General features: G+C 43.3%; 1 protein-coding gene across 1 annotated transcript in view; it reads right to left on the reverse strand.

Moving 5' to 3' along the window:
• The window catches only part of ATG10 (autophagy related 10), a 192,561-nt gene that overhangs the window by 147,615 nt on the left and 20,182 nt on the right, over window positions 1-24,764 (reverse strand). Inside the window, exon 3 of the mRNA XM_007656389.2 lies at window positions 7,656-7,766. Within this exon, the coding sequence (XP_007654579.1) occupies window positions 7,656-7,766 (111 nt within the window). The remainder of the gene's footprint in view (window positions 1-7,655; window positions 7,767-24,764) is intronic.

Here is a 24,764-nt window from a genome sequence, read left to right on the forward strand (position 1 = left end):
GTGCCTTTAAAAAAAAATAAATTGTGGTATTTGTTAAGCGCTTACTATGTGCCAATCACTGTTCTAAGCGCTGGGGGATACAAGGTGATCAGGTTGTCCCACGTGGGGCTCACAGTCTTCATCCCCATTTTACAGATGAGGTAACTGAGGCACAGAGAAGTCAAGTGACTTGCCCAAAGTCACACAGCTGGCAAGTGGTAAGCATTTGATATTCAACCCGTCCTGAGTCACACAGCACCTATGTATTTATCTGTAATTTATTTTAATGTCTGTCAGCCCCTCGAGACTGTAAGCTCCTAATGGGAAGGGAACATGTCTTCCAACTCTTGCGTATTGCACTCTCCAAGGCACTTAGTACAGTGCTCTGCACACAGTACGTGCTCAATAAATACAATTGATTGATTTTTTCCATCCATTTCAGAGGGGCTTAAGACTCTGGCAGGAGCCATGTAGTTCCTTGTGGGGGGTGAGATCTTTCTTAAAAGTCACTATCAGCATAAACAAGCAAACAGTGTTCTGAGAGGAATAACAACTCTGAAAACAGCCATTTTTCACGGGCAACATACAAGGGCATCCCTACAGTTCTCATGTTACATTCTGTCTACTGTTAATAGTGGGCTAGAGTTTCAATGGAAAGTTTCTATTTCCCGCCATTTTTCACAATTTATTCTAAATAACACTTATTTTTTAAAAAGAATTTGTTGTACTACTGCCTAGGTGTCAAAAACACAAATTCCTTCCTCCTTGCCATTTATCCACCCTTCAATGAATAACTTGAAAATTGACACGGGAACTTTAATGTCATTTCTTCCAGATTACTGGATAGGCAAATTCAATACATCCATAGAAAGGTTCCCCTTTAAATTGTACACGGTAATGAACATTTGTGTTCAATATTTGATCATTTTCAAAGGTTTCAGTTTTTATAGAGAAAAAAGGCATCAGGTAAGCCCCTTGATGAACTCCTAATTGTACCCTATGTGTAAAACGTGTTGCCGGGGCCTGGTGAATCCTAAACTGCAGTCTATTTCATTCATCTGCTCTTTTTCACTCCACCTTCTGAAAACCCTCGCCATCTACAAGAACAAATCCGAAGATGGCATTTTTACATGAGATTTTATATTGCCATACTTACATTCTGTTTCTTCCTTTCAGAATTCATCACATTATTTTTGATCCTTACACAGAAAATTATATTGATGGATATTTCTCCCATTTGGTGAGATTTACAAAAAAAAATAATATTTTCAACTTAGCTAAGAATGAAAAAGCATTCCAAATGCACATAATATAATCATTTTGGAAAATCAAATAAGATTTTAGACTCAATCCTATTTTATCACACATAATTGCAATCCATTCTCCTATTGCATATCTCCCTCTCCACATGTGGAGCTCCCACTGGCTTCAAAGAGAACACTATGAGAAGAGAAAAGCATCAGGAAAACAGGGCTCATTGTGTTTACTTTCACTTGCTTCAAGTTAAAGTTGAGCCCCCACGTACACCCCCTGATTTTCTAAAAACAAGCACGCATCAAGATTCAGGACAATAAAGATCCCCAAAGATGGCATGACCCATCCACCTCTTCACTGCAAAAAGGGGCTTTCCTTAAAATTGGACCCTCTAATAGCAAGGCCACGGAAAGCATACCAGCTTCATTAAAGCCGACGAATTAAAGGAACTGTGGTAATACTTTTAAGGTTTCCTTCCACAATGGCGCCAGAACAGGAGGCAGGTTGTAGCTGAATTATTACGCATTAAGCATTCCAATTAGCCAGCAAACGTTTTCCCAAAAACTCCATTTTGTTCGCTGACCTGATTTGGTTGCCTTAACAACTGTCTGCGGTTACACAAGTGCACATCTACAGCTAGGTATGTGCTCTCCTTTGCAAAATCCCCTTTATATAGAAATGTATCGCAAAAGTCCCCCAAGAGCTGAGAATAAGTGAAACTTTCCCATCCAAACAGGTATGAGGTCCTACGACAAAATGGACAATGAATAAGAAGGAGTAGCGACAGACCACAGTAGAAGCTAGATCAGGCTCTTATTCACTGACTTGATTCAGTTGGGGTGAGGCTTAGTTATAATAGTAATGATGATGATGTTGGCATTTGTTAAGCGCTTACTATGTGCAAAGCACTATTCTAAGCGCCGGGGAGGATACAAGGTGATCAGGTTGTCCCACGTGGGGCTCACAGTCTTAATCCCCATTTTCCAGATGATGGAACTGAGGCACAGAGAAGTTAAGTGACTTGCCCAAAGTCACACAGCTGACAAATGGCGGGGCCGGGATTAGAACCCTGGACCCCTGACCACCAAGCCCGGGCTCTTTCCACTGAACCACACTGCTTCTCTATCTCTCTGAACTCCTGGAACCTGATTTCCCCCCACAAGCAGATCCTTTTGCTCCTTTGACATGATTATCGCTTCAAGCTACGGACTACATCTTGACATTTCAAAACAGAAAATGGACATTCATAAATAAGATCGTACTTGGCCATTTTGGCCCTGCTGCTCCACTGGATGTGTATAGGCTAATGGGAGTAGCACTTACCTCTTCTCGTTTGTATATAGCTCCTTTATTTCCCCTTCAGCCCTTGAGCCAGCTGTGCACCGCAAGGTAGGCCACGGAGGGAGTTGTGCACAGAGAGGAAGAGGCGATTGCCGCTCTCGCTAGAGTACACTCATGTAGTCGCTACCACCCAGTTGAGCGGCAAGGCGATAGGAAAACCTACACCTCTCAGTGTCCTGTGTAGCCGCTCCACCTCCTGCCCCATAGCAAACGATAATAATGTTGGTATTCGTTAAGCGCTTACTATGTGCAGAGCACTGTTCTAAGCGCTGGGGTAGACACAGGGTAATCAGGTTTGTCCCACCTGAGGCTCACAGTCTTCATCCCCATTTTACAGATGAGGTCACTGAAGCACAGAGAAGGTAAGTCACTTGCCCAGTCACACAGCTGACAAGTGGCCGAGTCGGGATTCGAACCCACGACCTCTGACTCCCAAGCCCGGGCTCTTTTCACTGAGCTATGCTGCTTCTCTGAGGACTGGAACAATAGGTTCCATTCCTCAACTCCCAGGAACCTGGCCACAATCTTAGCATGACCCTGCCTTCATAAAATAGAAATGAAGGGCAATTTACGCTCTGCCCAATGCCTAACGGTTTATCTGGGTCCGATTTGATTTTCTTGACACTCCAGCGCTAAGCTTGGTGTTTTGGATAAAAGGGCTTAAATACCTCAGTTATCATTATTCATTATTTTAAAAAGTCCATTTAGGTCTCCAACCGTTCCTACAGAGAAAGAGCTATTGACATCCATAGCTCCAATTTATCAGGCTTTCCTATTTCTAAACAAATGTTCATTATATTTTCATTTGCAAATACTAAGTTCAATCACTTAAAAATTTTAATTCTTGGCATTTACTTTCAGGGAAGAAATTTTTTTTTAAGCTACCGATTGACGTTTAGGAGAATTTACTACCATTTTCTGAGTACAGTCATTTTTTCCTTAATGGCATTTGTCCATGGCGTAGTGGATAGAGCACGGGCCTGGGAGTCAGAAGCTCGTGGGTTCTAATTCCGCACTGCCTCTTGTCTGCTGTCTGACCTTGGGCAAGTCACTTCTCTGTGCCTCAGTCACCTCATCTGGAAAATGGGGTTTGAGACTATGAGCCTCATGTGGGACAGGGACTACGTCAAACCCGATTTGCTTGTATCCACCCCAGCGCTTAGTACAGTGCCTGGCACTCAGTAAGTGCTTAACAAATACCACAATTATTATTATTATGTGCCAACTATGTGCCAGGCACTGTACTAAGCGCAGGGATAGATACAAGCTAATCAGGTTGGACACAGTCCATGTCCCACGAGGGGGCCTATAGTCTTAATCCCCATTTTCCAGATAAGGTAACTGAGACAGAGAGAAGTTAAATGACTTTCCCAAGGTCACACACCAAATAGTGGAGCCGGGAATAGAACCCAGGTTTTCTGACTCCCGGGTCTGTGGTCTTTCCACTAGGCCTCTCTGCTTCTCATGGATTTTTATCCTGGAACGTTGCAATTATCAAACAGGCTAAAACTTTAACAGATTTATGAATCCAGGAAACACAAGGAGTCAAGTAGAAAAACATACTCGACATCCTGGTTACTTTAAGGACCATCACTGATGCAGGCCTATAATAATAATGATAATAATGTTGGTATTTGTTAAGCGCTTACTATGTGCAGAGCACTGTTCTAAGTGCTGGGGTAGATACAGGGTCATCAGGTTGTACCATGTGAGGCTCACAGTCAATCCCCATTTTACAGATGAGGTAACTGAGGCACAGAGAAGTGAAGTGACTTGCCCACAGTCACACAGCTGACAAGTGGCAGAGCCGGGAGTCGAACCCACGACCTCTGACTCCGAAGCCCAGGCTCTTTCCACTGAGCCATGTCAAGCATTTCCTCAATCACCTCATCGTATCCATTTTACTTTCCTTCCGAAGAAGCTCCTTACCACCACGACTGGTCTACAGAGCTGCTGGTTTAGATTGGCACTCTGATCTAAGTTTCAAGTCATGCCAGGTAAAAATTTAATCAAACTCAATTTAATCAGATCTTAACAGAAGTTCTTCCCTCATAACAACTTCTAAGCATGAAACTTTATTTCATTAATCTACTTGGTACTGAAGTGAAGTTAATGAACAATGTGAAAATGCTTAAAATACTTTTTAATTGGTACACTTTGAAATCCTGAGATAATATATTTTATCTTAGATCATGTTTCTGAACACTGGAAAATGTAGCTATCCGGGGTTGTCTTTGTCTTGTACCAAGTTGAAGTTTCTCCTGAGACCTGAAGACTGAAAACGCTAAGTAATGTTGTTTTACACAGTCTCTTAAAAGGTCATGAAACTCATTAATTATCAGAAAATTTCCAAGAATTCTCATGGACTGGCACATTCTGTTCTACAAGTGCCCTTGGTCCTGAATATGGCTACATTCTACCAGATCGGAAAATAAGGTGCTCTGGCAGACGTGAAGAGAAATCTGACAAACCTCTATCTGTCTGTAGCTGGCACAGTCAATTCTCACTTTCATCAACAGGGAAATTCACCAAAAAATTACATTGAAAAAAAGTCAGCTATCATTCACATTTTAACATAAAAAGCCTGTGGCCATTACCTATCAAATTAGATTCATCCTTTATACGTATCTGAATTGACATAACATTTTCTGCCGATATTAACCCACACTAAATGTCACAAACAGGAGTAGCACCTCATTCTATGATAAGGTTATGAGATATTAGAAAATGAAAAACTACTCATTTCATAATAGTCGCACATCAAACCATCAGAAAAAGCGAACGATACGCGTTATCTGCGCTGAAGAAAACATAGAAGAAAGACATGGCATGACTACATTGTCAACTGTCAAGTAATAACTCTTAGAGGCTGGGAATGATGGAGTCCCTCCAGAGTCTGGGCAGGCCTCTAAGCAGTCTTGGAATTCAGGGTTGGCACATTTATTATCAGTGCAAGTACACTGCAGATTTATTATTAATATTATTACTCTTAATTAATTAATAATAATAACAGTAATGATGCTTGTTAAAAGCCTACTATGTGCCAAGCACTGTTCTGAGTGCTGGGGTAGATATACATTAATCAGGTTGGAAACAGTTCCAGTCCCACATGGGGCTCACAGTTTTAATCCCCATTACACAGATGAGATGACTGAGGCCCAAAGAAGTTAAGTGACTTGCCCCAAGTCACAGAGCAGATGTATGGCAGAGCTACGATAATAATAATAATGTTGGTATTTGTTAAGCGCTTACTATGTGCCGAGCACTGTTCTAAGCGCTGGAGTAGATACAGGGTAATCAGGTTGTCCCTCGTGGGGCTCACAGTCTTAATCCCCATTTTACAGTTGAGGTAACTGAGGCACAGAGAAGTTAAGTGATTTGCCCACAGTCACACAGCTGACAAGTGGCAGAGCTGGGATTCGAACCCATGACCTCTGACTCCCAAGCCCGGGCTCTTTCCACTGAGCCAAGGGATTAGAGGCAAGGTCCTTTTGATTCCCAAGTCCGTGCTGTACCCACTAAGCCATGTCGTCAACCTTTCGGTAGTAAAATCGGAGGCTGCCGAAGTGCGTTATTATCACTGTCCACCTTGGATTTGACCCTCCTTTCAGCTCTGAAGACAGGGAGGCAGGTCCGGTGGTAGCGGCCAGTAGGGCCTGCCCAGGAGAGAAGATACGGAGAGAACGCACCTCCTTCCTATCCGCTCCGCCATCTCCCCGCTCCCAAGCGTCACATCAAGGAGTACACAATGGTTTCTTGAAAATTATCAGAGAAAAAGAGGAGAGAGAATATCAAAAGAAAACAAAAATTGATCTACCAGAAGCTAAAGGCACATCTCGTCGCACATAACCAATTTCCTCCCCTTCCATTGACCCTAGACCCAAGTGAGACGAGCAGGACGTCAGGCCCAGAATAATAATAATAATGTTGGTATTTGTTAAGCGCTTACTATGTGCACAGCACTGTTCTAAGCGCTGGGGGAGATACAGGGTAATCAGGTTGTCCCACGTGAGGCTCACAGTTAATCCACATTTTACAGATGAGGTAATTGAGGCCCAGAGAAATTAAGTGACTTGCCCATAGTCGTGAGCCCCGTTGTGATCCAGTTATCCTGCATTTATAATTATGGTATTTGTAAAGAGCTTACTGTGTGACAAGGACTGTTCTAAGCACTGGAATTTACCCCAGCATCTAGTGCTTAGCACAAAGTGAAGGCTTAAAAAATACCATTACTAAAACCTGCAACTAGACTTCAGGGCACACAAATCTAAAGCCCAGTTTCAGCCTTGAGTTGTAAATAGCCATTATTATAATACAAAAAAAAGAAGTGATTTTTGAGGTGCTATACTTTGGGAGGGCACATATTCAGATGCAACACTTGGATGGTCCCAACAGAAAGTGTCATGAACGGGGAATTAATCCACTAAAGCTGAGAATGACATTGGGTTTCACTTTTAAAATATGTTTAGGGGATCCTGCAAGGGCTTTTGGTCCATGCCCTCTTTCTTTAACTTCTTTATGACGTTAGCCCCAAATCTCTCAGAAAATACATGAATTCTGTTTCAGAATGTTCCAGGAGCTAAAGTATTTGACTTGAAATATAGTTGGAGGGGGAAAAGCAAAATGAATTACCATATTACTCAATCCTGCTAAGTAACAGTGTGGCCAAACAGATACAGCTTGGGCCTAGGTGTCAGAAAGGATCTGGGTTCTAATCCCGGCTACGTCACTTCATGCATCCATTTATTCAATTATTTAGCGCTTATTGTGTGAGGAGCACTTTACTAAGCGCTTGGGACAGGACAATACAACAGACACACTCCCTGCCCACTGGTCTGCTGTGGGACCTTGGGCACTTCATTTAATTTCTGTGTCTCAGTTATCCCATCTGTAAAATGGGGATTAAGACTGTGAGCCCCGAGTGGAACATGGACTGGGTCCAACCTGAGTGGCTTGTATCTACTCCGGCGCCTAGTACAGTACCCAGCCCATAGTAGAACGCTTAACTAATGCCACCTAAAAAAAAGTTTCATTTGTATAACCAAAGCTGATAACATAGAGGAAGATATATAAGTGATTACCTCAATTTGAGTAGAGGGGGACTGTTCCCTGGAAGTTGTCTCTAGCTGTGACTCCGTGGTCCCATCATTCATTCTGAAATGGATTTTGCACATGTAGCCATCAGTGCAGTCCTGTGCAGAAGCCCAAAAGAGCATATTTTTAAAAAAATCAAATTTGAAACAGAAAGGTTAAATGCCATTCTTCTACAGATCAAAAGGTGTAATTCTACATTTGACCCTGGGAAGGTGGAGATTAGAGAGTCGGCTGCTTCTTCGATCATACGGCAGGCCGAGCCCAAGTAACTGAAAATAAGTGACTGGAAAGTGCCAAGGTAGAAACGAGGAGACGGGAGGAAGGAGTGGAGAGGGGCCTGCCTTTCCTACAGGGATTGGAAGTAACCTTGGGCAGGGTTTGTGGATCCTGAGCTATGTCAGGGATTAGGGCACACTAACTCCAGATTTATGAATTGCGATCAATGAACTCTTGGAGAGGTAGGTGAGCTGGGGAAGAAAAAATAGCAAGCTGGGGAGTAAAGGGTGAAGAGAGCTGACGTGTATGATGGAGAAAGCAAGATAATGGAAAGATGGGCAGATAAATCAATAAGTGCTTAAAGAGAGCAGAGGACATAAAATATGCACAAAAGTGTAATGGGTCACAAAATATATATTTATCGTCGTCCTTTGCGTCTGAAGATAATTCTGCCAAAGGTGTTATTTTCCTTGAGTGGAAATGGAGCAGAACTAGAGTGACACATGATAGGTAGTCCCTTCCACACCAGTCCCGTGAAGAATCTGCGTCCTTCGATTAATAGCACAAAAGATGCCACTGAGAGAGTATGCCATTTGGTACATTTCTAGATCTTCTTCAGGTAAAAATTTGGTTACGGTTCATTTTTGATGTTTATCTCATGCCACTTAAGAATTTCCTTAGAGAATTATCTCTAGAAATAGGTTTGAGATTGTAACATTTGCGCTATTTGCAACAATTATTTTACAAAGAGTAAGTCTTTTTTCTACACTGGGTAACTCGTTGCAAGTCAGGGAATAAAATCGTCTTTAACCTTCACACCGAATGCCCCCTTTTGCTATGGCTGCTCTCTATACCTCGCCACCACAGCAATCCACTTTTCTAGCAATTAATGTTAGGTGGGCGAGATTTTTGCACAAAGATAGAGAACAATATTCAACGCACAGCTAATGATTAGCTGTGCATTTGGAGCAGATGTTTTTTTAAAAAGAATTTTCCAATAGGAAAGTACCCTTTTTGTCTGAATCTGTATGGGGCAACTTAATTTTAGCTGCCAATTGAATTATAATAGGTTGGAGTTACATAGATGGGACGAACGTTTCAGGACCCAAGATCCGCTAGTCCCGAGTTCCCTTCTATCACGGGGACCTCCTGCAACAATCTGTATTTGGGGCTGTGGCCTTCGGCTAGGATGGCTATCGGTGGTATTCAAGAATACTTACATACCCATTTCTCAAACATGCCCCCTCCCTAACAACATATTGAGTACCAGGCAAGGGATGGACAACCTGGAATAATAATAATAATAATAATAATTGTGGAATTGTGGTATCTTTCTATGTGTTAAGCACTGCCCTAAGCACTGGGGAAGAAGCAGGATAAACAGATTGGGCCAAGTCCCAGTCCCACACAATGCTCACAACCTAAGTAGGAAGTAGAAAAAGTACTGAATCCCCATTTTACAGATGAGGTAACTGAGGTACAGAGAAGTTAAGTGATGTAACCAAGGTCTCACAACAGGCATATGGTGTGGAGCTGAGACTAGAACCCTGGTCTTCTGATTACCAGGCCCATGTTCTTTCCACTAGGCCACACTGGTCCTCTGGCTATCCAAGCTCTCTAGGACAAAACCAAATGACCACCGTATGATTAGCCCTCCACCTACCTTAACATCAAGTCCAGCTAACAACTGACAGTCCTGAAGGAGGTTGGCTCTGACTTTTGGTGGGGAATAGGTAGCCACCAGACACAACCCTGCATGTAGATAACACAATTTTCAGCTGGGCCATGGGCCTTCCCATCCTTGAAAGCCAAACCGGGAGCAATCGATGCAACTTTTATTGAGCACGCACCGAATGCTAAAAGAGAGAATCGGGAAGAGAGCCTCAAGCCTACCTGCCCCAGCTCAGACCACTTTTTAAGTGAGCCAGTTAAACCTCGCCTTTAGTTGGGCCCATCCCCAAACTCACGGCCTGACACAACCTCCCACAGGGTTGTTCTAGATAGTATCTGTCATGTCATGTCACATCCCACCTTGATGACCGTGTCAGCCTCCTTGCTGACCTTTCTGCCTCCCGTCTCTCCTCAATCAAATCCATACTTGGCTCCGCTATCCAGATCATTCTTCCACAAAAATGTTCAGTCCCTGTTTCCCCACTCCTCAAGAACCTCCAGCGGTTGCCCATCCACTTCTGCATCAAACAGAAGCTCCTTAGCATCAGCTTTAAAGCACTCAATCACCTTGCCCCCTCCTACCTCACCTGGCGTCTCTCCTAGTACAACTCAGCCCGCACACTTCACTCCTCCAATCACCATAATACTTGTTCACTCGCTGTTCCTCAATCTCGTCTATCTTGCCGCTGACCTCTCGCCCACATCCCGCCTCTGGCCCACAACACCCTCCCCTTCATATCTGACAGATAATTTAATTCCCACCTTCAAAGCCTTATAGAAGGCACATCTCCTCCAAGAGGCCTTCCCTAAGCCTTCATTTCCTCTTGTCCCACTCCCTTCTTCATCACCCTGATTTGCTCCCTTTACTCTCACAAACACCCATGCATACCCATGCCCCAGCCACAAAGCACTTCAAGGGAAGCAGCGTGGCTCAGTGGAAAGAGACCGGGCTTGGGAGTCAGAGGTCATGGGTTCGAATCCCGGCTCTGCCACTTCTCAGCTGTGTGACTGTGGGCAAGTCACTTAACTTCTCTGTGCCTCAGTTACCTCATCTGTAAAATAGGGATTAAGACTGTGAGCCTCGCATGGGACAACCTGATTACTCTGTGTCTACCCCAGCGCTTAGAACAGTGCTTTGCACATAGCGCTTAACAAATATCAACATTCTTATTACATATCTGTAATTTATGTAATGTCTATCTCCCCCCTAGACTGAAAAATCGCTATGACCAAAAAATGTGTCCGTTATATTGTACTCTCTTAAGTGCTTAGTACAACGCTCTGCACATAGTAAGAACTCAATAAATATGGTTGATTGATGTCAGGAGAGCTCCCAGGCATTCAAGATGACGCAGTCCCTCTGACAAAAATACCTGGCTCAACAGCTCGGCTAATGTGTAATTGCAACCAAAATTGTCAGTATTAAATCATCCTGAGAGTTAGTTGGCAACATATTAGATAATGTTAGAGCTGTTAAGAAAATAAGTGTATGTGTGAAACTGTTTCAACCTGCCACTAATTTTGCCCAAGGCGGACTCTGTCTTTTAACCCATTTCAAGTAGTTGAATAATAATAATTAATTGTGGTATTTGTTTAGCGCTTACTAAGGTCTCCCAAAAACTTACAGGCCTAGGTGGCTTGTGTTTTATTATTCCCTCGGCATTTTAGCTTATCATGACTCTTTTCCTCCCTCCCATCATCAGAAAACACATGACCCAAGGGGAGACAAAATCAGCACTGTCGTGAAAACAAGCACACATATAGAAGCATGGAATGACTGATTGACGGCATGAGTCTTCTTTTTTCCCCTGCTTCTACCACATCAGGTCTAATCTTCTAACTTTACCTCACTCTTAATTCTCTCACATCTGTCCTCTCACTCATTCCCCCAGCCTAGAATCCCCTCTCACCACAGTCCAACAGCTCTCCCCGCCTTTCGAAACCCTCCTAACATCCAGCTCCTCCACGGGTCTTTCCCAATTTACTCCAAACACCCCATCATATCAACCCTTCAGCTAACTCTAGCACCTGCATATTTATTTATAGCTGTCTTTGCACTTGTGTATATACCTATAATTAATATAATTGTACAGTTAATTAGATATTCTGATTACCCTAGCTGTAAATATTTTTATACCTATCTTCCTCAGAATGTAAGCTCCTTGTGGGAAGAGAAAGTGTCTAGGGCTTCTGTGGACTTTCCTAAGCGCTTAGAATTATACAGTGCATCTAGTGGGTGCTCAATAAATATTGTGTCTATAAGAGAGGGCCAACAAGACCTGAAGCCAAAGGAGTCAGCACTTTTGCATATAGGTGTATAATTCTACTATAATTTTATACTCATTGCCTGTTTACTTGCTTCGATGTCCGTCTCCCCGCCTCTAGACTGTAAGCCCAGGGTGGGCAGGGATTGTCTCTCTTTATAGCTGAATTGTACTTGCCAAGCACTTAGAACAGTGCTCTGCACACAGTAAGCGCTCGATAAATATGATTGAATGAGCTGGATTTTTCACTTCAGCGCGGACCCTGATTTTCACTTAAATTTCACCCTGGTATATTTGTGTGACTTCCTGCTCTATCCTTGTTCTTCCTCCTGCTCCCACTATTTCTAAATGATTTTTATTTGACTCCCTTACTAGTTGCAGTCTCCCTGAAGGCAGCGAATGTAGATCTTAAATGTGTCATGCTTTCCCAAGTGTTCAATATAGTGTCTAGCAAACAGGTACTCTATAAATATCACTGATTGATTTCCTCCACACTTTTGTTTATGCTATTTGTTAAGTGCTTACTGTGTGCCAGGAACTGTACTAAGTGCAGGTTAGGCACAGTTCAGTCCTACATGGGGCTCACAGTCTTAATCCTCATTTACAGATGAGGTAACAAACAGAGAAGATAAGTGACTTACCCAAGGCCACGCAGCAGACAAATGGTGGAGGCAGGATTATAACCAAGGTCCTTCTGACCCCTAGGCCCGTGCTCTATCCACTAGCCCACGCCGTTTCTCACATCTTTCCCACCCATCCATCCAGTTGCATATCCAAAAGTCAAAAGTATCCCAAACCATAGTCTTTCCTTAAATGATTAATGGTGGCCCGGCTCTTCGTTGTTTTAAATTTGCAGTTCACGGCACTTTATAAATAGGGCTTACCTTTAAATGGACCACAGCAGAGCTAGAATCTCTGTGTAAGTTAGCACTCAGCACCATAGGGAGGGTGGAGGCAGCTCGTCAAATTGGGAACTTGGGGGTCCGGGACCATGCCTAGTTCCAACTTGAATTCTCTCCCAGTGCTTAGTACAGGGCCCTGCACCCAGTAAGCACATAATCAATATGATTACTACTAACAACTCGGGCTCCTCTTTTCTTGTCATTCTTTCAATGGTAGTTATTGAGCACGAACTGTGTGCCGAGCACCCAACTAGCAGCTCTTCTTCCATTCCTGGCCACCCCTGTCCTCTTCAAATGTGCACTGTGCAGAAGTTACTAGATCCTATCGCCTCCCCCATGACCCTTTGCTTGTCTCTTTCCCAAACACAAGCTACTGTACAGCAGGGCCGGAGACCCAAGGGAAAAGGAAGCAACGCAATCTGGCTACTTCTCAGAGAGAAAAATAAAGCTGACAGAGGTTATTCGGTGATATTATTGAGCCCTGGGACACCCTAGAAATAGACCTGCAACTCACCTACCTCTTGGGGAATTAAAACCATTTTAAAGATTGTAAAGTGCCTTGGGCTTCTTGGTTCCAAAGTTCTACCTCAGTGTAAAATATTATTTAAATCTCATTTTACAATTTATGCCTTTAAAGATAGTTTCTCTAGTCACCGAAAGAAATTTGGAAGCTTGCATTTGCTTTTCTGCTTCCTCCATTCACGTTTCAACAGTGTTTGGTTTTTAGGTTTTCTAATTGCCCTGTTTGAGATTTCAATTTTGAATTCCTGGAACTGCACATGTGCCCTCATTCTTTTTATTGCTGGGAATTTGTCTACTACATTGTACTCTCCCAAGCATTTAGTACAGGGCTTTGCACACAGTAAGGGTTCAATACACTTGATAGGCTCGAAGTTCCTTGTCTCCTCTCGGGATCAGACCAGGAGAGTTTCCAGTACTCTACGCGTCTTGACTACAGGAGGGAGAGTGAAGCAGAGGCATACTCATTCCACTCCAAGCTTGGGCAGTGGCTAGCGAATGGAAGGCCATCTGCTACAAGTTAAAACTCACCTGTGCTGGGCAGCAGGAGCATGGGAGTCGAGGGCGGAGACTCAAGTTGACTGCACGAAAGAAGGCAATGGTAAACCACTTCGGGATTTTTTACCAAGAAAAGTCTATGGATACGCTTCCAGAATGACTGCAGATGGAGTGCGGGGAGTCCTGGGAGAGATGTGTCCGTGGAGTCACTCGGGGTCGAAGATGACTCGACAGCATAAGACAAGATCCTCATAGGCAGGGAACATGTCTACAAACTCTGTTATAGTGTACTCTCCCTAGCTCCTAGTATAACGCTCTGCACTCATATTCGATTAACATCCCTAATTAAACCCTCATTTCCCCTACTCACTCTCCCTTCTGAATCACACACTTGGATCTGTACCCCCTAAGCACTTTAATATTCAACCCATCCCCACAGCACTTATGTACATAACCCTATACTCTGCCATTTACCCACTCTGTAATTTATTTTAATATCCATCTCCCCCTCTAGACTATAAACTCCTTGTGAGCAGGGATTGAGTCTACCAACTCGGCTGTGTTCTCTCCCAAGTACTCAGTGGAAAGAGCACAGGCTTGGGAGTCAGAGGTCATGAGTTCGAATCCCAGCTCCGCCGCTTGTCAGCTGTGTGACTGTGGGCAAAACACTTAATTTCTCTGCGCCTCAGTTACCTCATCTGTAAAATGGGGATTAAGACTGTTAGCCTCATATGGGACAACCTGATTACCCTGCATCTACGCCAGCACTTAGAACAGTGCTCTGCACATAGTAAGCGCTTAACAAATACCAACATTATTATTATTAACAGTGCTCTGCACATAGTAAGTGCTTAACAAATACCAACATTGTTATTATTATTATTACTTGGTATAGTGTTCTGGCACCCAGTAACTGCTCAATAAATAGCTCTGACTGATTTTTAATCTTACGTTCTGTTAGGTGATCATTTCCAGTTAAGTGAAATAGACTTTTTTCCATAAAGAACTATATTTTCCTACCCACTACCTGGGTGCTAACAAACCACCAAATGATGGTCTCGGCTCTCCCTTCCTGCATTTACGGATATCATTTGATCCACCTTTCACTAACTGAGAAGCTCATGGTCTAACTTTGATCTATTTTCAAATAATGCATTTTTTTTCTATTTTTGTTCTTCTGTAATTGGACAGCATTGATCAATACAAACATCCAAACTAACTCTCTTCCACTCTTCAAAGCCCTACTGAGAGCTCACCTACTCCAGGAGGCCTTCCCAGACTGAGCTCCCCCTTTCCCTCTGCTCTTGGTCCCCTCCTCCCGACCCTCTGCTCTTCCGCCTTCCCCTCCCCTCAGCACTGTGCTCATTTGTATATATTATTTATTACCCCATTCATTTTGTTAATGAGGTGTATATCTCCTTGATTCTATTTATCTTGATGTTGTCTTGTTTTTGTTTTGTTGTGTTTCGCTTTGCTGTCTGTCTCTCCCTTTTAGCCTGGGAGCCTGTCACTAGGCAGGGATTGTCTCTATCTGTTGCCGAATTGTACATTCCAAGCACTTCGTACAGTGCTCTGCACAGTCAGCGCTCAATATATACTACTGAATGAATGGAGAGGTGATGCAAAAAGTTAACAAAGGTACCTCTTTAATATCTCAATACCTTCTTCACAGTATGACAGACAACTTACCTCCCATATGCAACTGTTTCCAGTTAACTGCCAGCTAACTGGGAATTTAACAACTCTTCAATGAGCTAAGGGGGAACTGTTATCTTTGCCCCAATGCAAGAGAAACTTCAGCAATTATAACAAAAAATGTTAAAAAGGTCATGAGGCCAATCAGAGTTTAAATAAAATATTTTCCTTTTTGACCACTATACATAATAATATTAACTGTGGCATTTTTAAGTGCTTACTGTGTGCCAACCACTGTCCTAAGTGCTAGGGTGAATGAAACAAATTGGGTTTGACACAGTCCCTGTACCACATGTGGCTCACAGTCTTAATCCCCATTTTACAGATGAGGGAACCATGGCACAGAGAAGTTAAATGACTTACCAAAGGTCACACAGAGCAGACAAGTGGCAGAGCAGGGATTAGAACCCAGATCCTTCTGACTCCCAGGCCCATGCTCTATCCACTAGGCCATGCTACTTGGAAGCTGAACTGACTTCTTGTTTTAATTCTTCTCTTACAGAAATATACGTTTTAGAGAAAGCAATGGGACAGCTCAGTGCTGCATATTATTTTGGGCTCTTCTACATTCTGTTTGCCTGGTGCTAAAGTGTTCAAATACTTTGATCCCCAGGGAGACCGACAAAAACAAGTTGAACATCTCATGAGAGTACCATTCTAAGCCAATGTGAAGACACCAATCCGAAAAATATTCCTTTGTTTCATTCTGCATTTCTCAATAAACAGATCGTGGAACTACACTTTTTTAAATGGGGTTTTTTGCAAGCATACAAAACCATAAATATTTTAATGCATGGAGCATTTTCAAGGTCACATTATCTACATAATAATTCTACATAACCACTTCCCCACAGACATGTTTCCCCCACAATGTCCTTGCCAGTTGAGATCTTCACTAAATGGTCCCCAGGCTGAGTCTAGTCCTCTCCAGTCTTGCTTTGCCTCAAGTAAGCGCTTAATAAACAATATTACTCTCACTACTACTAGTAAGCACTATAATGTGAATAAAATTAGCGCCTTTATTAAGTCATAGCTCCTGTCCTACAGGGAGCTCACAATCTATTTTATCCTCATTTTACAGAGGAGAAAGCTGAGACCCAGAGAGGTTAAGGGACTTGCCCAAGGTTGCACAGTAGGGTAGAGGTGGAACTGAGACTCAAATCCAAGTCTTCTGACTCAGTCTCATGGCTTTTCCACTAAGCCATTTTTCAGTTTGCAGCTTCAGCCTCTTTTTGGAGAGTCTGTGACTGTTTGTGGTTCTGCCTTTTTCCCTGTCAGGCTGGTTAACACCTTTGCTCAAAATGAGTTGCTCAATCCTGACTTCTGTTTTATTCTGTAAGCTCACTGTGGGCAGGGAATGTGCTTGTTTATTGCTATATTCTACTCTCCCAACCACTTGGAACAGTGCTCTGCAACCAGGAAGCGCTCAATAAATATGACTGAATGAATGACTGGTATATCTGATATCCCGCTAGCCTGAGGGTTGCTTTTATTTTTCAAATGATATTTCTTAAGCATTTACTCCGTGTCAAGCACTGTATTAAGCACTGGGGCAGTTACAAACTAAACAGTTTGGACACGGTCCACACCCCACATGGAGATCACAAACAATCCCAACTTTGCAGATGAGGTACCTGAGGCAGAGAGAAGTTAAGTAACTTGCTCATGGTCACACTGCAGACATGTGGCGGACTCAGGATTAGAATCGAGGTCCTTCTGACTCCTAGGCCCATGCTCTATCCATTAGGATTCGCTGCTTCACCGTGACCTTGAGTCATTCCGCTTCAGTCCCTCATTCAGGAGCTCCTCGTGGACCCGGCCGGCCCATCTTTGACACAGCTCCAGTCCAATCGAGCCGATTAGGGGTCAGCTTTAATTGAATAACGACAGAATAGTTGCATTCCCAAATCCCAATGATGGATCTCCTACTCTGCCATTCAATCTTGCCTAATGCTCATCATGGCGCTGAAAAAACTGCTCAAGAAGATCAATGTGCTGTTGACGGCTAGTCTAAGCCTCTCAGCTATAGAGGTTTGGGCTGGAGATCTGATGCTAATTTGGTGCCACACTCTCGGCTAACTTCCCAGAAGCCACAATGGCTCATTGTCAAAGCATTACAGGGTGCAATTACTGCCAAAGTAGCAGAATTTAGTTACTGTTTTCAGCTTTGTGTTAATGACGAATGATTTAGAGGTTGTCGTGTAAGGATTTTCAGGGGCACTGTGGGAAACTCTTATGCAAGACCACTCAAATGTGTAACGTGAGAGTTCAGTCGGTAGCATACTGTGGCCTTTGGATGATCAGAAAACCTGAGATGCCTGGGGGCAAAATATCACAGGAGCAGAATTTACTGAGTGCCCATTTGCAATCAACTAGGCATTTGGGAAGTACAGAATAATCAGATGACGTGTTGCCCGCCCACAAGGAGCTTGCACTCAAATGGACTGTGCTTGGCACACAATATGCGCTTAACAAATACCACAATTAATCAAATGGGGAAGACAAATATCAAAATATTTACAACACTGTCAAAGTAGAGAGACATCTATACAAAAGTGCTAAAGAAGGGTGTAAAGTTGGGGTGAAGGAGATGCAGCAATAGAAAGGAAAGAGAAAGCGGACAGCAGATGAGGAAGAGGAGTCATCACAACAATATTTACTGGGTGGCCACTGGGTGCAGTGCATTGTTTTTAGGCATTGGGAAAGTACTGCAGAAGCAAGAGGCAGGGGATGAAGAAGAATAAAACTGAGAGAGAATAACGGGGTTCAGGAATATATTCCGGATGGAGCGGGTTAAAAAGAAGAGAATGAGACTTCATATTCACCAAAGGGACTGCTAAGGGTGAGATGTACGAAACACTTCTGCCACTCTAATATAAACCGAGGCACCGATGTTAAGGTAGTAGGGAAGGGACCGAAACTGGGAGAATTCATTAGGTAGTGGCCTTCAAAGCTACCCTGAGATGGAATGACAGTTAGAGACAAAAGAGAGCTGCTGTGGCTTCCACCCTCTACTGTGGTATTTCCTGAGGCTCAGTTCTGGGTCCCCTTCTAATTTTTTTAATGGCATTTATTAAGCGCTTACTATGTGCAAAGCACTGTTCTAAGCACTGGGGGGTATACAAGGTGATCAGGTTGTCCCACGTGGGGGTCACAATCTTAATCCCCATTTTACAGATGAGGTAACTGCGGCACAGAGAAATTAAGTGACTTGCCCAAAGTCACACAGCTGACAAGCGGCGGAGCCAGAATTAGAACCCGTGACCTCTGACTCCCAAGCCCGTGCTCTTTCCACTGAGCCATGCTGCTTCTATTTCTATCTATACCCATTCCTGTGGTACTTCCTGAGGCTCAGTTCTGGGTACCCTTCTATTTATATTTATACCCATTCCACTGGAGAACTTATTTCCTCTCATGGCTTCAACTACCATCTCTAAGAGGGTGATTCCCAAATCTAGATCTCCAATCCTGATTTCCCTCCTCCGCAGGCCTGTACTTCCTCCTGCCTTCAGGACATCTCTAGTAAGCAGCGTGGCTCAGTGGAAAGAGCCTGGGCTTCGGAGTCAGAGGTCATGGGTTCGACTCCAGGCTCTGCCGCTTGTCAGCTGTGTGACTGTGGGCAAGTCACTTAACTTCTCTGTGCCTCAGCTACCTCATCTGTAAAATGGGGATTAACTGTGAGCCTCACGTGGGACAACCTGATTACCCTGTATCTACCCCAGCGCTTAGAACAGTGCTCTGCCCATAGTAAGCACTTAACAAATACCAACATTATTATTATGTCCCCAACACCTCATCCTTAACCTGTCAAAACAGACCTCCTCATCTTCCCACCCTCTCTTCCCCCTAATTTTCCCAACACTGAAGACAAAACACAACCATCCTACCTCACAATACTGTGTAACCTTGGCATTATCCTCAACTAATTTCTCCCATTCAAGGCATATATTCAATCACCAAATCCTGTCAGTTCTAAAGCAGCATGGCCTAGTGGCAAGAGCATGATCTTGGGACTCAGAGGTCGTGGGTTCTAATCCCGGCTCTGCCAATTGTCTGCTCTCTGACCTTTAGCATGTCACTTAACTTCTCTGTGCCTCAGTTACCTCATCTGTAAAATGGGGTTTGAGCCTGTGAGCCCCAGGTGGAGCAGGGACTGTGTCCAACCTGATTGCCTTGTATCTAACCCAGGGTTTAGAGTAGTTCTTGGTGCATAGTAAGTGCTTAAATACCAAAATAATTATTACAACATCGACAAAAATCCGTTCTTTCCTCTCGATCCCAACTGCTACTACTTTGATCCAAGCGATCAATCGATAGTATTTATTGAATGTTTACTGAGAATCAGGGTGGCCTAGTAGAAGAAGCACAGGCCTCAGAATCAGAGGACCTGGGTTCTAATCCCAGCTCTGCCAATTGCTTGCTATGAGACCCTGGGCAAGTCATTTAACTCCTCTGTGCCTCGGTTTCCTCAACTATAAAATGGGGATTAAATCCTGCTCTCTCCAATTTAGACTGTGAGTCTCATGCTGGATAGAGACTCTATCCAACCTGTTTGACTTTATCTAACCCAGTGCTTAGAACAGTGTTTAACACAAAGTTAGCACTTAATATGGTAAGTGACTTCATCTACCCCAAGCGCTAAAAATAGTGTTTAACACAAAGTAAGCACTTAATATGGTAATAATAATAACAATAATTGTACTTTGTGCAAAACAGTGTACTCAGCACTTTGAAGAGTACAATATAACAGAGTTGGTAGACATGTTCCCTGCCCACAAGGAGCTTACTGCCTTGAGAGGGAGAGACATATAAATATAAATAAATAACGGATATGTGCATAAGTGCTGTGGGGCTGAGGGAGGGGTGAATAAAGGGTACAAATCCAAGTGCCAGGGCGACTCAGAAGGGAGTGGGAGAAGAGGAAATGAGGACTTAGTCATGGAGGGCCTCTTGGAGGAGATGTGCTTTTAATAAGGATCTGTAGGTGGGGAAAGTGATCGTGTGTTGGATATGAAAGGGGAGGGAGTTCCAGGCCAAAAGTAGGATATGAGCATGGGGTCAGTGGTGAGAGAGATGAGACTGAGGTACAGTGAGAAGGTTGCCATTAGAGGAGTGAAGGATGCAGAATGGGTTGTAGAAAGAATTCAGAAAGGTAAAGGAGGGAGCAAAGGGATTTGAGTGACTAAAAGTCGATGGCAAGGAGGTTCTGTTTGATGAGAAGCTGGAAGGGAAACAACCACTAGAGGTTCCGGAGTGGGGAAGCATGGATTGAATGATTTTATAGAAATATGAACCAGGCAGCAGAGTAAAATGGGGAGTCAGGAGGCAGAAAGGTCAGCCAGGCGGGAGATGAAAGTACTTGGATCAACTTGGTCACAGTTTGAATGTAGAGTAAAGGATGGCATTCAAAGCTGTTGTGAAGGAAGAACCAAAAATATTTGGTGACACTGAATGCATAGATTGGAAGAGAGAAATGAGTGGAGGATATTGCCAAGGATACAGGCTTGTGAGACAGGGAGGAGGGTGGTGCTGTCTACAGTGATAGGAAAGTCAAGGGGAGGACAGGTTTGAGTCGGAAGATGAGGAGTTCTGTTTTGGACATGTTAAAGTTGAGGTGTCAGTGGGATATCCAAGAAGAGATGTCCTGAAGACTGGAGAAAATATGAGACTGCAGAGAAATAGAAAGATCAGGGATGAAGACGGAGATTTGGGAATCATCAGCATAGGGACGATAGTTGAAACTACGAGAGGAAATGAGTTCTCTAAGGAAGTAGGTGTAGATGGAGAATAGAAGGGGACCCAGGGACTCCCACAATTAAGGGGTGGAGGTAAGGACAGAGGAGGAGCCATGAAAGAGCCTGAGAATGAGCTGCCACACAGTTAGGAGGGGAACCAGAAGTCTGCATCAGTGACGCCAAGTTTAGACAATGTTTCCAGGAGGAGGTGATTGAGAGTGTCCAAGGCTGCTGAGAGGTAGAGGAGAATTAAGATGGAGAAGAAGCTGTTGCATTTGGCAAGAAGGAGATCATTGGTGACCTATGAGAGGGCCACTTCGGTCAAGGGAACGGAAGTACTTTTCCTATCCTACCTCACTACTGTATCAGCCTCTTCGCTGACCTCCCTCCCTCCTGTCTCTCCCCAAACTAGTCTATACTTCACTCTGCTGCTTGGATCATTTTTCTAAAACACTGTTTCATCCATGTTTCCTCTCTCCAGAACTCCAGTGATAGCCCAACCACCTCTGCATCAAACAGAGACTTCTTAAAACCATTGACTTTAAAGCACTCACTTTGGCCCGTCCTATCTCACCTTACTAATTTCCTACTATAACTCAGTGAGCTCACCTCACTCCTCTAACAAGAACCTACTAAATGTACCTCGATACCATCTGTCTCGCTGCCGACCCCTCACCAACGTTCTGGCTTTGGCCTGGAACTTCCTCCCCTTCAAATCCGCCAGACCATCACACTCACGCCTTCAAAGTCTTACTATAATCAATCTCCTCCAAGAGGCCTTCCCCAATTATACCCCCATTTCCCCAACTCCGCCACCCTTCTGCATCACCCTTTCCCTTGGATTTGTGCCCTTTTCACTCCACCCTCAGCCATACAACACATGTGCATGTCTGTAATTTTAGTGTCTGTCTCCTCCACTAGACTCTAAGCTCCTCAAGGACAGGGTTCACAAATGCCAGCTTTATTATCCTGAACTCTCCTAAGCACTCAGTACAGAAGCACTCAAATAGTACTGATGGATTGCTAAGAACTTTTTTTCCTAGGAAAGTCCAGCTAATCCCACTAGAATATCTCCACATCAGCTCCATTTTGTTCTCAAGCCTCCATGAATTGGTGACTATGGGGGCTTCAGGCCCCCCAAAGAACACGCACTGGGGAGCTTAAGGGCTCCTCTGAGCCTTGAAATAGGGAGTCAATTACTTATCCAACTTGGCTTGGGTTTCTCTTCTGACTCATGGTTATTTACATAATAGAGCTATTTAAAACATGTTCTAAATTCTGCTTTCAGGAGCACGTGCTCCTGCTAAAGGCAGAAAGAGTGGTCCAGACATATCTCAATCCCTAATTATCCACCTAATTGTGTGAAGTGTATCTCTTATCGCTATCCCAAGACCATTCTGCACTTCAAAAATAAATAGTAAATTTATAAGCCTTGGAAGAACAAGTTTATAGCTTTGAATGTTTCAGATTACTAGAAAATTTACATGTGAAAAGTAGCAAAAACTTATGCAAAAAAAAAAAGAATTAATGGTGGGTGCACTTCAAGGGCTTGTTTCTTTCCAGAAACACAAACAAAATGGGTTTTTATTAGCTGTTTCATTAAGTTTTATTCTGGGCAAAAACAAATACTAAAAGCATATGTGCAGCATCTGATGCAAAAGGATTCTATTCTAAACAGTCTCGGTAAAAAAACTCATTACTGTTACATTAAATGTGCAGACTTGTCAAGTAATTTCAGTAATTTAACTCATTTTAGTGTATTTATAATTTCTGACACAGTTTATTTAATGCCTTCTAATCCTTAAATCAAAATGTGTTCCAAACTAATACATTAAATCTGTCTTTTCGGTGACATTTTGCAATAAATATCTACAGCATCTGTTAAGAGTAATTAAGGTGCTTGATTCTTAACGAGTTTGGTACCTGAAATAAGATGATACAGCAGGAGATGGGAACTTCGACAGCCAACTCCTCAAAACGAGTCACTCACCTAACTTCTCTTGACTCACTTTCAATTACAAACCCATTTTTTAAACACAATTTTGCAACGGCATTATATAATGTATATATATAATAGTAATGTATAATAATAATGTAAAATCTAGCATACTCTGGATTTGAATTTACAAAAACAAGCAGCTACTTCCTCGCCTGTGTTAACTGCAGTGATACAGTCTCTCCTTGGCATAACATCTTGGTATGTTGAAGTTCCGACCGCATCCTCAATAATAAAGGCGATAGACCTTTGCTACTCCGCCCCTTTTATGCCAGCAGCTGAAACCATCTGATGAAAGCGGGTGTTAAAAAAGCAGGATATGTTCTGAAAGAGTGTAAATTACACATCAGGCTATTTTATGAGTTTATCTTCGATGCACAACCCTGACATGATTAGGACCACTGAGAAACACAGACTGAAGGACCAGACTGAATTCCATCTTCAAACTCCAACACTAAAACTTGAAACGGTGCTGAGGGACATGACAGGACCACCCGGAAAATCTAATTTGCAGTTTAGGGAAGAGCAATATACAGAAGTACCTATCAACTTTGCAGTCCTTCCAACTTCACTCATACTCAGAGATAAGATTTTGTCATGAGTAGTCCACTCTTTTAAAGACAACAGGTGACGTGGTAAATTTCAATATAAAGTCATGCAGTGAAAACATCAACGCAACACAACAACGACCAAATAAAAGCCCCTCAGGGGTTGCCTGGTTTCCCTGTAGCCCCATTCATTCATTTGATCGTATTTACTGAGCTCTTACTGTGTGCAGAACACTCTACTAAGCACTTGGACAGTACAATCCGGCAACAGTTAGAGACAATCCCTACCCAGTAACGGGCTCACAGTCTTGAAGAGGGTAGACAGACAACAAAACAAACAAGTAGATAGGCATCAATAACATCAATATACATAGATATCCATCATTAATAAAATAAATAGAATAATAAATATGTACATACATTTGCAAGTGCTGTGGGGCGGGAAGGAGGGATAGAGCAGAGGGAGGGAGTCGGGGAGATGGGGAGGGGAGAAGGAACAGAGGAAAAGTGAGGTTCGGTCTGGGAAGGCTTCCTGAAGGAGGTGAGCTTTCACTAGGGCTTTGAAGGGGGAAATGAGCTAGTTTGACGGATGTGAGGAGGGAGGGCTTCTCTTGACTCACTTCTCTTGACTCACTTTCAATTACAAACCCGTTTTTTAAACACAATTTTGTGAGGGCATTATTATGTAAAATCTAGCATACTCTGGATTTGAATTTACAAAAACAATCACCTATTTCCTCGCCTGTGTTAACTGCAGTGATATAGTCTCTCCTTGGCATAACATCTTGGCACGTTGAAGTTCCGACCGCATCCTCAATAATAAAGGCCAGAGGCAGGACATTGGCCAGGGGTCGACGGCGGGACAGGAGAGGAGGCGGCACCGTGAGGAGGTTAGCGGCAGCAGCAATAATATTAATAATACATTTGTTAAGTGTTTACTAGGTGTTAAGCACTCTGCTAAGTGCTGGGGTAGACACAATACAACCAGATGGAGCACAGGCTCAACCCACATGGGGCTCAGAGTCTACGGAGGTGGGAGAAGGGAACTGAGG

This window comes from Ornithorhynchus anatinus, chromosome 1, assembly GCF_004115215.2.
Source record: "Ornithorhynchus anatinus isolate Pmale09 chromosome 1, mOrnAna1.pri.v4, whole genome shotgun sequence".
NCBI classification, from domain to species: Eukaryota; Metazoa; Chordata; class Mammalia; order Monotremata; family Ornithorhynchidae; genus Ornithorhynchus; species Ornithorhynchus anatinus.